The 14895-nt window shown below is 37.8% G+C and overlaps 1 protein-coding gene across 4 annotated transcripts in view; it reads left to right on the top strand.

Annotated features, from left to right (window-relative positions):
- Nucleotides 1–14895, top strand: part of PRKACB (protein kinase cAMP-activated catalytic subunit beta) — a 67882-nt gene that overhangs the window by 25828 nt on the left and 27159 nt on the right. Inside the window, exon 1 of one of the 4 annotated variants that reach the window (XM_066192564.1) lies at nt 6141–6434. The exons of 2 other annotated variants lie outside the window; for them this stretch is intronic. In XM_066192564.1, the coding sequence (XP_066048661.1) occupies nt 6248–6434 (187 nt within the window). In that variant the 5' untranslated portion in view covers nt 6141–6247. Of the gene's footprint in view, nt 1–6140; nt 6435–9779; nt 9909–14895 lie in introns of those variants that run through there. One more of the 4 variants, XM_066192566.1, reaches the window with a different exon arrangement.

Raw genomic sequence — 14895 nt, 5'->3', positions numbered from 1 at the left:
CGAACCTAAGTGTGCCTCATATGGGGCGGTTCCTTACAAGTTCCTTTAGCTAAGTAGCTAAACCAAGGAAGGATAGACCAAACCTGTAGATTTTGTAAAAAGTGGAGCTCCTCTACCCAAAGCTTCCTGCAGCCAAGATCCTTTCCATGGCAGCTTCGCACCTGCAGGAGCCTTTACAGTTCCCGTGAGAGCCAGATCTTCAGCGTCCTTGTTTTGATGGAGAATGGCCAGAATGGAAGCAGGGAGCTTCTCCTTGAGCCCAGTCAGATACTGAGCAAAATGTCTGTGTGGTTCTTCTAATTCAAGAACTTCGGCTTACTCATTTTGGATCAATCACCCATTAATGCTCAATATTAATGAACAGTAGTAATTAGTTTGATGTAAATTAAGTGGTCCAAAACCTTTATTTGCTGTTTGGTTTTTCAGAGAGGCAGAGTAAGTGAGTTCATGCTAAATTGCTTCACAATTTAATCTTGGATTTTAATTTTAAAAGTCCATACACTTACACATTTTTTCTAGACCTTATTGGTTCAAAAGCAAAAACAGTTTACTCCTGGCAGAGTACTATTTTGTGTAAATATAACAAAAACCACTTACATAGGTACTTTCTCCTTTACTGCAAAGCAACAGGGTTTGTACAAAACTTCTGAATGGCTGTCAAACTGTCATAAATAGTGCTAGCAAGTAACTGCAGAGGGTTATTTCAGCAGCGTGCGATTTGGAAGGGCATGGACACCAAGCAGATTTCACCAGCACTTCCAGATCTTTTGTATTTATGTGAAAGCAGCTGTTTCAAAGATGGTTCCTGGCTAACCTTTGTTTTATTATGGAGCAATTGTGTAATTTTTATTCACATTCTGCCAACGTCAGTCTTGCAGTCTAAACTGTAGTATTGGCAACCATCAGTGAGTACAGCATCTGGAAGGAAGCTGTGAGACAAGCATGGAGCAAGGTGATGTCTTAGGAGGGAGATCCAGTTGTCTTTGGCAGATTGGACAGTTTTGTTGAAGATTTGCCTTTTGTACTGAGAGAGTTCTCTGTCCCCTTCTTGTCAGCACTAGATTTGGGACTGTGACTACAAGGTGTTTGATTTCAAAAAGACCAGATAATGTGTTGGTAGAAATGAAGAAACTTGTGTTGCTGCCATGGTATGTGTCCATAGAAAATCTCAACATCTTAGATGATGAATTTGTCAAATTTTGTCAAGAGAACTGTTGGAAAGAGTAAGAACTTACAGCTCACATATGAAAAATCAGATGCTGAATTTGACAGTTTTTCTTTCTTTTTTTCCTCCAAGTACTTTTTTATTCATTTTGTATCATCATGGTTAACAAGTAAACGATGCTGTTTGACCATGTGAGCTTAAATTAATGCTTCTTGATGAGAGCTGAAAGTATTAAATGTGTGCTGCAGTTAAACTGGTGTACAGTAGATGCCAGTAGAGACCTACTGAGTCAAAATAGAAATATGACCAGTGTTTCCATAGCAACAACTTCCTCCTGGCAGTCCTATTTATAGCAGTGCTGCAGTCCCAGCCTCAGTGCAGCTCTCGGAGGGACTCTCTAGGAAGGGTTAACCTTGTTAGCAAAAATGTAGGCATAGAGGCACACTAAAACCGTCTGGGTTTGCTTTCTTGTGTTTTATTAAACAATGAAGTTACTGGTTGTGTTTATTTTTTAATGTACGTTTTGAAAAATCTTTTGTTTCAAAATGGAGAGCCATTAAAGCTGTGAGCAAATACTGCTCCTCCTTCCGTGCGTTTAAGAAGAAATGCAGCCCAGTGGAATAGTGCTGGATGTACAGTGAAAATCAAAACACATCTGCTTTTTCAAGAGCCTTTTTCTGTCCTTCTTTCTACCCATAATTCCTTCTGAAATATGCATGCCTGGCAAGACTCAAAATGGATTGTGTTCAATTATATAATTTCGGATGAAAATGTAGGGGGGGTTTTAAGTTACAAAAGGGCTATCCTTATGCTTTGTTTTACATCCTTTTCTCTCAAGGTTTATATAACAACTAGAAAAATACCACAGGTATTGCCTAAGCCTTATAATACAGACATTCGTGTTTTTAGTATATATAGTGTAAAAAAAATTTGAGAGTCATTAAATGCTTATAAACTTTTGTATTTGCTAATTCAAAATTAGACACTTAAAGTGTTTTCTTTATACAAAGTGTATTAGCTGTGTCTTTCAACTTACAAATGCTTTATTGGTCAGTTAGAGACCAGCAAAATTTGGCGAGATCCCCAAGCTCTTAAAAATGGAGGATCCCTCACTAACACTTTGTATCAAGTAATTGCTCATTCCTTTAGTAATAAATAATAAATGCTGAAGTTGGATTTTCATATTTCATTCTTGAAATAACTGATGCATAAAGGAGAAAATGTGTTTCATCAAGTCATCAATTTTTAAAGCAAATAAATAAACTTTCTTTAACCTCTAGGGAAAAAAAAGTTCTTTATTAGGTTTAAGTTATTTTTTCCATTGATTACAAAAAAAAAAAAGGCAGAAAATGTTGCAGTATGTCTCTTTAATAGAGATAGAGGCCTCCTGTGGAAAAAAAATCAATTTAAAACAATATGTTTAATATTTCAAATAAGATAGAAAATAGTATTTTTATTTAGAGAAATAGAATGTGAAACCAGAAAAATACTGATTCAAGATTTGGAATTAAAACCTAAATTTCATTTAGCTGTAGGTGATCTGAAATTTGTTTTGTATTGTAAACCCATTTTTCTAGGTCCTGTCAAGGAATAGATTTAATTGTCTTAAAAACTCTTGTTCTTGAGTGCAAGATTCTCGGGGTTAACCTTCATTAAACACTAGAGAATGGTGTTATTTGTACAGTCCTGCTTTGCCTGAATATAGAAAAATGCACACATTATCCTTTAAAAATATTTAAAACGATTTCCAAGTAAAGTTACAACACATGGTAACATGCTGTTACTCAACCATCTGGGTCCTTTGAGGAGAGGAGTGTTCTCTCTTTCTTAATCCATTTTTAAGGCTTGACTGGTAGGGTAGAGTTTCTTCTTAAAAATTGAGAAATACTGTTTTAGCAGAGATTATTAAAAATAAATTGTCCATATAGGTACCTGATAGAATATTTTTCAGCACAGGGCTGAAGGTTCGTGGCTGGGTTATAGTGCTGTACGTTGTAACATGCCCACGGGGCATCAGCCCCTGGGAAATCTTCCCAAGGTTATAAGTTGGCCATCAGGAAAAGTATAAATGGCTTTGTTGCCTTTATCAGCTTAGAGGACTGCTGTGTTAGCCCTTGTCCTTGGGTATCATCATGATGTTGCTTTTTATTAAATTGTGGAGAGTTTTTACCGAAATACTGTTTATCAAAATACCAGAATTTGCACATGCAACATTCAAATTCAGAGTTGAAAGTCTTACCACTCTGAGTTTTTGAATGTGTTTTAAAATTTCGCCAAGATATGGTGGTTGGAAGATAGCAAAAAAAAAAAAAAAAAAAAATCTGTCTAAAGGAAATTAACATTTCATTTTTGACTTTGGCTGAAAAAAATTGGAACTTCATTATCTCTTACACAACAGAAATTTCAGATTTTGTTTCATTCTATTCTTCCTATATAGCATATAATTTACTTGGTGTAATAATTAATTGGAAGATCGGTGTGTCAATAAGATGAAAGATTAAGTAAAAGGAAATAGGAAATTCTGCCTTTAGAAATCATGGACTTCATTTGAAGACATTGAAGGCCATGTGAGATGTGGGTTTATATGGTATTTTTGTATAGTCATTGGGCAATGCCAATCAATGCCAAGAGTTTCCTAGATTAGGAAAGTGTATTACTATCTGTGAAAATGTGACCAGCACTTTCTTTTCATGTTTTTATGTGTGCTGAACTTCCCTAACTGTGTACACTGGCAGTAGTTAATAAAATTCTGGCAAATTCCATTTTTCTCTTAGGATGTCTTCTAATAATTCCTCTTTGGTAACATGTTTTTGCTTAAACCACTTCTGTGATGTCAGAGTATGGGTATTTATGTTTCTTAATTTTTGGCCCCTGCCTCAAGTGTCCGGGTTAGACATTTGGGTGCATTAAGAGCTCTCAATTTTGGTGGGCAGAGTTGCTCTGTGGCAGTTCGCACATCTCTCAATGGACTCAACATGGCTGGCAGACTGGAACTTACATAATGTGAATTTTGTAAATTACCGTCTTTCAGATCAGGGAAGCAAAATGGTTTAGTTGAAGACCTGTGTGAAAGCTAAGACAACAGTAGCGTAAAGGCTCAGAACCATGGGAGAGCAGAGAGACAAGGTAAGTATGCCATCATACCAGGTGGCTGTGTTTACTGGAGGAAACAGCCAAGGTTAGAGAGAATATAAGTCTCCTGGAAAGATTCCCTCAATGCCCAAAAACTTGGAGTGAGCTACAGGGGGAGCACATCTGTACAACTCCAGAGAGACTCTTTGCCTCCAGAAAGATCACCATGTACGGAATAAGCATCTTGATGTTGTCTTAAATATTTTTTATATTGTTGTGTGGAAGGTGCATGGCCTTAGTCTGTATAAAAGTGTTTGGTTATATATGGCATGTAATATATCCCCTCTGCCTATTTGTGACCCCTGGTAAGGCAAACAGATCCTCATGATCTTCACTACCTCTTGTTTCTGGCAGCAGCGCCTTGAACTGATGGGATGTTGCGGATGTCATAATTGGTCTTGGAACAGAGCAGGTGAAAGGCTGGAAGGCATGAGGTGGCATCCAGGGAAGGTTACAGCACCAGACCCTGATGGGAGAGTGGCCTGGTCACCACTGAGACAGCTGATGCTCACCTAGATTAACAGATGGCTCTGCAGAATGTAGGCATTTAAACAGTTGGTTCCAAATTCTGAACTGAAGAAAGAAGTTACATTTCCAGAGTTTCTGGAGCCTGCAAGCACAGGGAATTCCTGGGCTTTGTGTAGAGTCTAGAAATGTAATGGGTTGTGCTGGCTGAGGCCAATCACAAATGCACCAGTGCCCATGAGGAAGAATGTAGCCTAATTTGTAAAATCTGTCTGTTGGCATTTTTATTATTTTATCATTGTCATGGGCAGTTTGTCAGCATGAGGGTTTTTTTCTGAGGCACAGGGCTGTTATGAAATGGTTATATAATGTCCAAGGGTGGGTATCTGCTGACATTTGAAAACTATGCAGTGAGAAGTATGGTGGTGAAAAATGAGAGGTATGTCTTTAACACGTGTTGACTGTAAGACAGGAGACAGATTGTGAAAAAGATATTTCAATCTTTCTTAAGAATAGCCTAAAGTTTTAAGATGCCACATTGTAGATGTGCAGAAACGTATGTGTTTCCATTTTCACAAAAACAAATATTTAGTATTTCCCATTGTAAGGACGCAAAATCACGTAATTTGCAAATAATTGTAATGTTAAATACAGCTTTCAGTTTATTTTCCTTATATTTTGTGCCATTAAAAGTTACACTTTCCAGACTTACTCCACAGTTGAAAATAGTATGATTTCTTGTAAAAGAATGAAATCTTATCAGCAAAACGTTAAATGCCTTTGGTTCATTTGCGGAGTAAGTAGAACCCGGTTTGAAAAAGTACAATGGTTGCGTCAATGTGCAATAGAATTCAACTTCTTCACTGATTTTATCCACAAAGGAGGAAAACAATGTGGGGGTTTTTTCCTCCAGTAATAAAATAAGTTTATTCAGTAATGTTTGCAAGTAACTCCATTGCTTAGGAAGTTGATTAGTTGAAAGCGTGAGATTACTAATGATTAAATTCCAGCTGGTTATGTTTGCTGTGATGATGTAGTTCTCCATCTTAATAACAGGGGAGGAACTGCAGAACAGTTACTTTTGGGTTTTTTTCACGTGTGGTTGCGGTAAATAAAAAAAATACTTATCTACTTGCTGATCTTTACTTCTGAACAGGTTGCTTGTAGTACTGTAACATAAAATGTATACTTAAATATGAAGTGTAATGCATTAAAAACCTATGAGAACACATACTAGAGAAATTATTGCTTGGGCTTTTAAAAAAAAAAAAACAAACACTTTTCAGTTTACATGAAAAGAGGCTTTTCACTGTATAAACCAGTACACCATAGAGCTTTCCTTAACAGGAAGTAGAAGTGAGTCGTGGTTAGCAAACATTGCAGGCAGGAAGCTCGACACATGCACAGCTCTTGGTGGCGCTGGGTTGTCCAGCTCCCTTCAGATGTTTTGTCTTTCACATTTGTGAGAGTGGCTGGTGTGTGTGGATGGCAGGGCACAGGGAGGTCCCCTGTAACCAGGGCACGGGGACAGGCACGGCGCTGCAGAGGCTGGAGGGGTTTGCTAATCGCCTCTTCCATAGGCACTCCAAGAATGGTGCGCATGAGCAGAAGGCGGCTCTGGAACATGGGAGCCAACAGGGCCCTGAGTTCACTGCCCAGTGGGACGAATCAAGTAAGTGTGGGGAGGGGTTTGTTTCTTTTATAGGTGTTTGCTCCTCAGTTTGCCTCGTGAGTGAAGTGTGAACGCTGGTGTGTGATACGTCCTGGGGCAATTTTACGATTCGTTACCTAAAGGTATTAGTGGGAAGAGGAGCATATTGCATCAGGCAGGGGGAGATGGGGGCTGGTTCGTGGACTGGTGGCTGGCAGGAGAATTTATCCTGCGCTCCTTCTTTACTTTCAAAGCACAGTTGACTTGTTTTGGCAAGCCCCCACCCCAGTTCTTCTAAATTACTTCGTTTTCAAATTAAATCTGTGAGTTCAGCAGAAATAGAAGACCTTAACTAAAGACTAAAATGTTTAAACTTTGAAATAGGCAGATATTGCTGCCCAGATTAAAATTCTAATTACAGGGATTTTCATCATTCATAGTTTTATTTTATGGGACAAACACATCAAAAATGCTCTATATAGTGGTAAACAAGATGAAATTGTGTTTGATTTTAACTATTACATATTAACTTAGTGTGGGAATGTTGATTAGCTTTAATGCCTTAATTAGTGAACAGTTTACAGTATTATTTGTATGGATTAAAAGTTTTCATGGTTGTATTTTGAGTAATAAAAGAGATTTCAAAAAAAATCACAATCTAAATAAATTGACATTTGATTTTCTTTTTAATTTTAAAGCTGTGTAGTATTTTGCATAGCAGTTCTTGTCTCTGGTTAAATACTCATTTTAAAATGTTACAATATGGTAATTTATGATAATTTTGTTCCAAATTTCAGATTCATTGATGGATTTGAGATAGCACAATTATTTCAGTTGAAGATAGGCCATGTTGGAAATGCTTAGCATCACAGTGTTACCATGAAGAAAATCAGGATTTATACTTCTTACTTGAAATTTAAAATATTATATGAGTAGGGTGTGAATCTATTCTCAGAGGATAAGCAGTAAACATGGAAACAAAAAGGTGTTAATGCAGTGATCTAAAATAGATTAAATCTAGGTCTCCCAAATGAGACAGGAAAGAATTGACTCGGTTTGTTGGGAAGATAAATGATGAAAGTGCATAAATTCTGAGCTTTCACTTCTCCAAAATATTTTCAGCTTGGTAAAAATAGGCACGTACTTGTGTTTATGTAGAAGCTCTTTTTTATGTAAATAGCTATTTGAAAAAACACTGAAGCATTTTTGTTTATATAACATGAAGAAAAAAGCGAAAAAAGCGGTAATGACCTACTGACACTCACAAATTGCGACCTGGATGTGTACAAGTCTCTGCTTTCCCCCTTCTTCATAAGGCAAGCTTCCTAGTGTGACATGTTTGATGAGGAAATGGACTGTGTGTCTCTTGATAAACATGGGGAAAATGGCTGTTCTGTGAATGCTATTTTAAGTCGTAATTAAGCAGAGCAGTTGCATGCAGTTTTCTGAGCTGAAGTTGCTGAGCTGGTAACTGAATGGTGGGTGACTATGTAGCTTTGGTTTTAGGATGAAGTTCTGAATCTTTATCCTGAAACTCTACTTTCAATCTCTAGATTATTTTTTAAAAATAAGAATATGAATTACTGTTGGTACCCATGAATTGTGTCCACAGAAAAATCCATCATCTGTGAAAATAGTTTGTAAAACATGAAAGAGAAACAAGTGTTAGGGTTTTTTTTGTTAATTTCATTTTGGTTGGTTTGTTTGTTTGGGGGTCATTTGGTTTTGTTTTGTGTGGGGGGGTTTTATATCCAAGAGTTCAATGTCATAGAATTGCCTAGAGTCACTGAATTCAGCTTGTAGATTAATTTCACAGAAAGTTTAATGAATAAGCAGTGTTTTAGAAGCATGCTGGTGTTTGTCTTGGAATGATATTTGAATATTCTCAACTATTCTGCCAGTATCACTGCAACCTAGAAACCTTAGTGTAAAGTTTTAGGTGAAGCTACTTAGCAGAAAGCATGAATTACTCTTGAAGTTCCAGGCAAAAACACTCTAATTCCTGAAAAAAAAAATTGGAAAGTAACTTCTCAAAATTTTTGTTGTTTTGGGCTTCAGGTAGAATCCATTTGAATAGAAAGTTAATGTATTTATATCTTCTGCTGTAATGAAATGCAATAGCAGGTCTGTTTCTGTTCTTTTGCAAGGGGTTTCTGCTGAAGCTCTGGGTTTGCTGAAGGAGAAGGAGCTGCTGCTTGTTTGGGTGGACTTTGGGTTGTCAGTCACTGTTGTCAGTGTTGTGGTTTGAGTAAATTGCCGTGTGGTCCATGGCCTTAGGGGGTTTTCAGTGGTTGAGTTTGAAACTTAACATCTTTTCTTTGTTATTTTGGTATATAGAGCATACAACTCCACCTTGCCATGGATACTTGATTGATGCTTGAAATTAATGTGTTTTGTAATATCCTCCATCCAGTAGAGCAGATGACTAAGGCCTCAAAATCTGTTTTAAAAAGCTGACTGAGCACACATGTGATGGTACAGCCTGGACTGGTAACCAGGTCAGTTGTGCTGCGCTGCCCAGGGGTGAAAGGGACGTGATGGGAGCTATCAGAATGGTGCATTTCATTCTTTGTTTATAAGTCTTGACTGTGACCACTGTATGGAACTTATATTTTGATTTTTGCTTGGTTTTCTTAGTTGCTTGTTGCTCTTTGAAAAATTGAAATGCAAGAGGAAAGGAGAAGGAGGCTGCTTGGTTTTGAATGTAGAGACAGTAAGATCGGTGTGTCTTACATTCTTGAACCAATAAAAGTGTTTTCCAAATCTGCATAAGAATGTCAACAACTTGTATAAGTGAAATGGTTAGGAGAGTCACCACTGGTGCATCTGCCATCTTCATAGTCCCTAAACTGAAGGCGGATGGGTGATGAACAGTCAAAAGAATATCATTTGTTCTCTGATTCAAAATAGTACCAGTATACTTCCAAATACAGTAGAATGATTTATTGAGATTTAGCTGAATACTTACTTGTATATGTGTGTGTAGAGAGAAAAATGCATGTGAAATATGAAATACTGTGCAGAGCATACTGTATGAATTGCTTAAAGCTTTAGAATAACTACTAGTTGGGTACAAGTCAACAGATAATTCTGGTCTAAGGTTGCCATGGAAACAACCAGTGCTTGATATAATTGAGAACATCTTAAACCCTCCTGGTGTTTGCATGCTTTTTTCCCCTGCCATTTTGAGTTGCTTTAGACATGAATAGGTAGCATTGGTCAGAACAGTAGTAGTTAATGAGCAAAACCATATACCCGTGTCCTGAATATTGATTTTGATATTCTACTGGTATCTTGTGCTTCGTAGTTTTTTGCATCACAAGGAGCTCATAAGGAAGAGCAGCTCTCTGGATTCTGTGTGCTCTCTTTCTGGTTAGTGTGTAAGTGTATTTAGAGATTGAAGCACTGATTTGGTAGAGATTAACATATTTCATCAACTGTTGGATTAATATTTGGAGCAATATGTTTCTGAAAACTAGCTCTTCAGCATGAATGGTAAGTCTTTTCTATTCCCTTTTGACACATTTTTTGTTCCGTCTTCACAATCAGGGAAAATCTACCACGTTTCCCTTTCTTGTCTGCAGAGCTGCATCGGCTGCTGATTTCTTTGTTTTTGTAATCGACTCACTCTGGGTTTCTATGTAAAATTATGAGTCTTAAAGATTTGCAGTTTTTTATTAAACAGTTTGCTTTGCATGACTGGTATTTAGTGTTATAAATTTTATTTTAAAGCTTTCTTTTAGAAAGATCTGATGTGGACAATTTTGTAATTGAATATATACATATCTGTTCACTTAATTTTCTGTGTCACTCATAATAAATAATTTTCTGTGAATTGATACAAATGAGAGAGGCCTTCTGAAATTATTGTAATCATCACCTAAAAATTCTAAACAGACATTTGTTGTTTTTCATCTGAATCAGCTTATTCTGCTATGATTTTTAGTCTTCTAAATGCTGGGATGGCAGAATAGTTGAGGTCATTCATGGAAGTAAGGGAGGGGAGTCTCATTTCAAATGAGATACTGTAATCGATCTAGTTAACTTATCAGGCAGGTATTTACTTTCCAAAACCACTGTGATTACTTATCATAAGGTACTTTGAATGTAATGGAGTGATGAAGTGCTATATTCTTACTTGTAATATTATTGAAAGTTGTTTTTTTCAATATATAGATTCTGTAAATCTGTTTTCTTAGAAAAATATATCCTTTGCAAATTGTTTGCAGAAAGCCCAAATATGCTGGTTTCCGAAATGGTGCCGTTTTGTTTCAAACAGATAGTCTGGAGCTTTGGCAAATGACTTGAGACAGAGAATTTTTGAAAAGAAAGAACAGTTAATCATTTATGTGGGGTTTGTGTGCATGTGTGTCTTTGTGGTTTTGCTTAATACTACAAATTTAAAGGACCATTTTTACAAAGATTTCACTTGTGTACATGGCATGAGATAAAGACTGGGAGGAGTTATCCCACTGCCTTATCTAATATCAGCTTGTCTATACTTATCTCATACAAGTGTGTTGAGGTCATCTTCCCCAGAAAGGAAAGCATGGCTGTCATTTCCTTGGTGTACAAAGTACAAATGTCAGAACTGATACAGTTATTAAGGCAATGTTTCCATACTTTGTATGTACATGATGGAGATTTGTGCTACAGCATCATTCACGGCTGTCTAAGTAAACCTAAATGCAGGCTGTCCCTGCAAGTGGTGTCCCAGCCCCTGGTGTGTGCTCCCCACATCCCTGCAGGGATGCTGGCCGGTGGCAGCACGGCGTGGACCTACCTGGTGGGGGCTTGGTGTGGCCACACAGGCCCATGGCTGGCCTGCACTTGCCCTGCAGGGACACGATGGCATCTCGCCATCCCTGCCACCACCTGGCCCTGCTCAGCCTCTGGGGGAAGTGGGGGAAGCGACAGCCTCCCTGCATTTCCTCCATGCTGCACGGCTGCCTCGTCTGCTCGTGGAGAGGGCTCTCCTGGGGTCACACAGTCTCCACTTCTCACCAGTTCTTACCAGGCTGGCTTTGCCATCGCATTTTCCTCTGTTTCTCTTCCAGTTCGATCATAGCCTCCACAGGAATTGAGATTTGTGGAAATCAACTCTGTGGATTCCGAGTTTTGGCTGATTTTTGTTTAAATATTCTCTTATGACTGAGTCACAAAAGAGTAAATTTCATACAAGCTAGGTGAGAAAGAGGTTATAGTCGTTTGTAACCTCAAAAAATTACGTTGGTTTTTTGTTTAGTGGTATGAGTTTTTTAGAGGTAGTGGTTCTTTTTAGGGTTGGGGATTTTTTCTTTCCCCTGGGGGTTTGTTCTGCAATTTGCATCTGTACATTTTATTCATCTTGATATGCAGGCTCCCAGTTCCATAAAAAAATAGAAATGAATAGCACCAACTTTTAACAGGTGTCGATTCCCAATCAAAAATACTATATATTAGTCTAATTTTGACACGGGAAAGATGACTATCTCCTGCTCCATCAAGATTAAGTCTTTGCTGTAAACATTTCCCTATTTAAACCACTTATGCTTTTCTATGCATTTTTGTGGCTGGCTTCACTGCAGCAGTGTTACATTGCACCCTGTCAGCGGATAAAATCAGATGCTTTCCTTGTGAAAGATGGCCAAGATACAAATGAAACCTTGATGAAAAAATGGTTTGTTTTCTTCAATTGCAAGTACAAGTGGCTAATTTTTTTCCCCTTTTATTTCTTCTTTTCTTTCCCTCCCCAAAAAAAGGTCTGGTTATATGATCAGATTTTTTTTTTCTAGAAGGACTCAAAAAAAAAAAGCTGTTTTTCTATTTCTTTGGACCTGGACTTTTGTTTTCAACAGATAAAACTGTAAGGTCAAGTAACTTACAGCCCCCAGCTCCCAGGGGTGAAAGGTGTATAGTCCGCTGAATCCTCTGTTTCAGTAAGAATGGGCTTAATATTCCGAAGTCTCGCTAATTACATGACTGGGCTACTACTTTCCAATACTGCAAATAGAGGTAATTGCTGATACAGACATTTGCACTCAAGAGACAGTTACCAGATGTGTATGGAGACAGATGCAGCAGCAGCACATGGAAAGGGCGTGAGCCACACTGATGGACTCTGCTGAATTATTGTCCAGTTTTGTGCACACTAGAGCAGAGGCATGTGTAAGGCGTGAAGGCTGAAGGGAGGTAGTGTAAATACATTGGTTCTGTGCACTGGGAACATTTCTAACAGCAAGGGACAACAAGCAGCAACTGACTTTTCCTGCTGCTCAAAAGACTGCAAAAAATGGAAGGATGCAATGGAATTTCTGGGTGCCAGAACCATACATCTTCCTATGTGTGTCTTATGGGACTAATGCTTGCTTCTTTTCAAAAATTCCCCACTGTTACCCATTAGCCTCTGACAGCAAACTAGGGCAATGTCTTGGGTGTTAACTTGAGTTCACGTTTTGTTTTAGTTCTTGTACAAAATATTTGAAAAAGACAACACAAAAGCTGCATTGACATAATTCTTAAAAGCATCCAGAAAGTGAACAGTCCCTCAACAGTGCTTGGTTTGGGGCAGAAGCAAAAAATGAGATGAACAGAATTGAGATTTCTCCAAAGGAAAAGGGTATTTGGGATGTTGTAATCTTGAACTCTGACATACTGTAGTCCCCATTATTACTTACATATATTTTTTTACCAGAAAGATTTGGGGTTTGCCCTTGTTTTTAGTTAACATCTCGAATTGTTTATATATTTGTTGCTGGTTACTCTGAGAGTTTCTGTTAGTCCTGCTGTTGTAGGCCAAAGTTCACAGGAGCTTCCCAGCTTTAATTGTGGAGGTTCTTACAGGCAATTTAGTAACTTGCACGATGTTTTTGGTTTATCTTTTTCTTTGTCATTTTTAGCTGCTGACAGATACCCCAGCCTGTTAAGAATTAATGTGGTTTAATTTCTTTAGCCTTATTTTTCCAGGTTTTGCAGTTCAGTTCTGTGCAAGTTTTATGCATGCCTTTATGCTAAGTGCTGAATTTACCCAGTTTCTCTCTAAAATCTCATTTTTTTTATCAGAATGGAGAATAAGCATTCTTAGCTACTTTTTGCTTGCCTTAATCCTGAGACAAACAAAAACTTGTTATTCACCCGATGTGTTGATGTGAAATGTGTTTATTTACATAAGACTTCCTTATTCAGGAAGCCAGTCTCTGCTATTTAAGGGTATAAATGAACTTCTCCTGCTTGGCTGGTTACTGCAGGCAACCTTTCCTGTAAATATTGAAAGCATGTTCTGTGGGAGATATGTCAGTCCAGCGATGTGTCAGAAGCTCAGACCTTGTGAGGAGATGAAGAACTATTTTGCTGATTTACCCTGACAGCTGTGAAGATGTCTTGCTGATCCCAAAGTATCTACATGAGAATTTTTGTGGAGTTTCAATAATGTAAGGCCTGGGACAAGGTGGCTTAAGGGAAGTGGACTTAGACAGAAGTGCACACAGACCAAGATTGGTACATCTACTATTATTTTTATGCCTTGTATTAAATATTTGAAAAAAAGAAAAAGCAACAAAATAGTTGCTCAAGTAACTTGTTAAATGCATCCATACAGTGAACACCCCCTGCAGTTGTTTAGTTTGGAGTATAAGGAAGAAGTTAGTTTTGTAAAACTTCTAAAGGTTACTTTTAAAAGGAAGGGGTACTTGTGCAGGAGTGTGTGTGGTATTATTCCCTGCTTGCAGGGAATTCATTAGTCAATATGCAGGTAAGATCAACTATCTGCAGGTTCATGCTTACTGTTGCTAATAATCTAGCCATAAGGCGTGGTCTCAGGGGTAGCTGCATGAAGGAGGATAAAGTATGTTCTCCTCTACAAAGAGGAAATGATATGGAGAGGGAAGTGGGCGCTGACCAGTTGGCCAGAATCTTAAAAGTGCAGAAGGGCAGAGAGCTTAATTAGAGGGAATCTGCAGCAGGTGCTGAAAGCATTTTTCTTGGTAAATGGTTTTGACTGTAAGAGGAAAATCTGATCAATTTGTGTATTTGTATTAACTACTAGAAGTTGCTAAAAACCTTTGCTCAAAAATGTAATACATTTACAAGATACTTTATAGTAGTGGCCTAGAAAATGTTGTTCTTGGAACTCATTCTTAAACTGTATTTTTTTTTCTCCCCACATGGTAACCATGGAAATATATGCACTGCAGGAACAAAAGATGTTTGAATTTTCACAGTTCTCACACAGTTTTCAGTTTTCTTTGTTGTATTGTTAGTACCTGTTATATTTCACACAGAAATGTGGTCTTTTACACTGCAAGTCCTATGGTAGTTGTAACATTTTAGATTATTCACTGGATAAAGTTCAGCCACAACTATAGAGGATGGCACTGCGCAGCTGCAGCTTAATTCCTAATTGCCTACGAAGTACCTCAGTGTATGACAAGTGAGTGTATTACATGTTAAGATTCTTCACATAGATTTTTTTCTGTATGAACAAATTTTTTAAGTGGGGAGTGTT

Source organism: Chamaea fasciata, unplaced genomic scaffold (genome assembly GCF_029207755.1).
Source record: "Chamaea fasciata isolate MVZ Bird 193981 ecotype frontalis unplaced genomic scaffold, bChaFas1.0.hap1 SCAF_10, whole genome shotgun sequence".
Lineage (NCBI taxonomy): Eukaryota > Metazoa > Chordata > Aves > Passeriformes > Sylviidae > Chamaea > Chamaea fasciata.
Note: the sequence above shows the minus strand (reverse complement) of the source record. Positions and strands in the feature narration are given on the sequence as shown.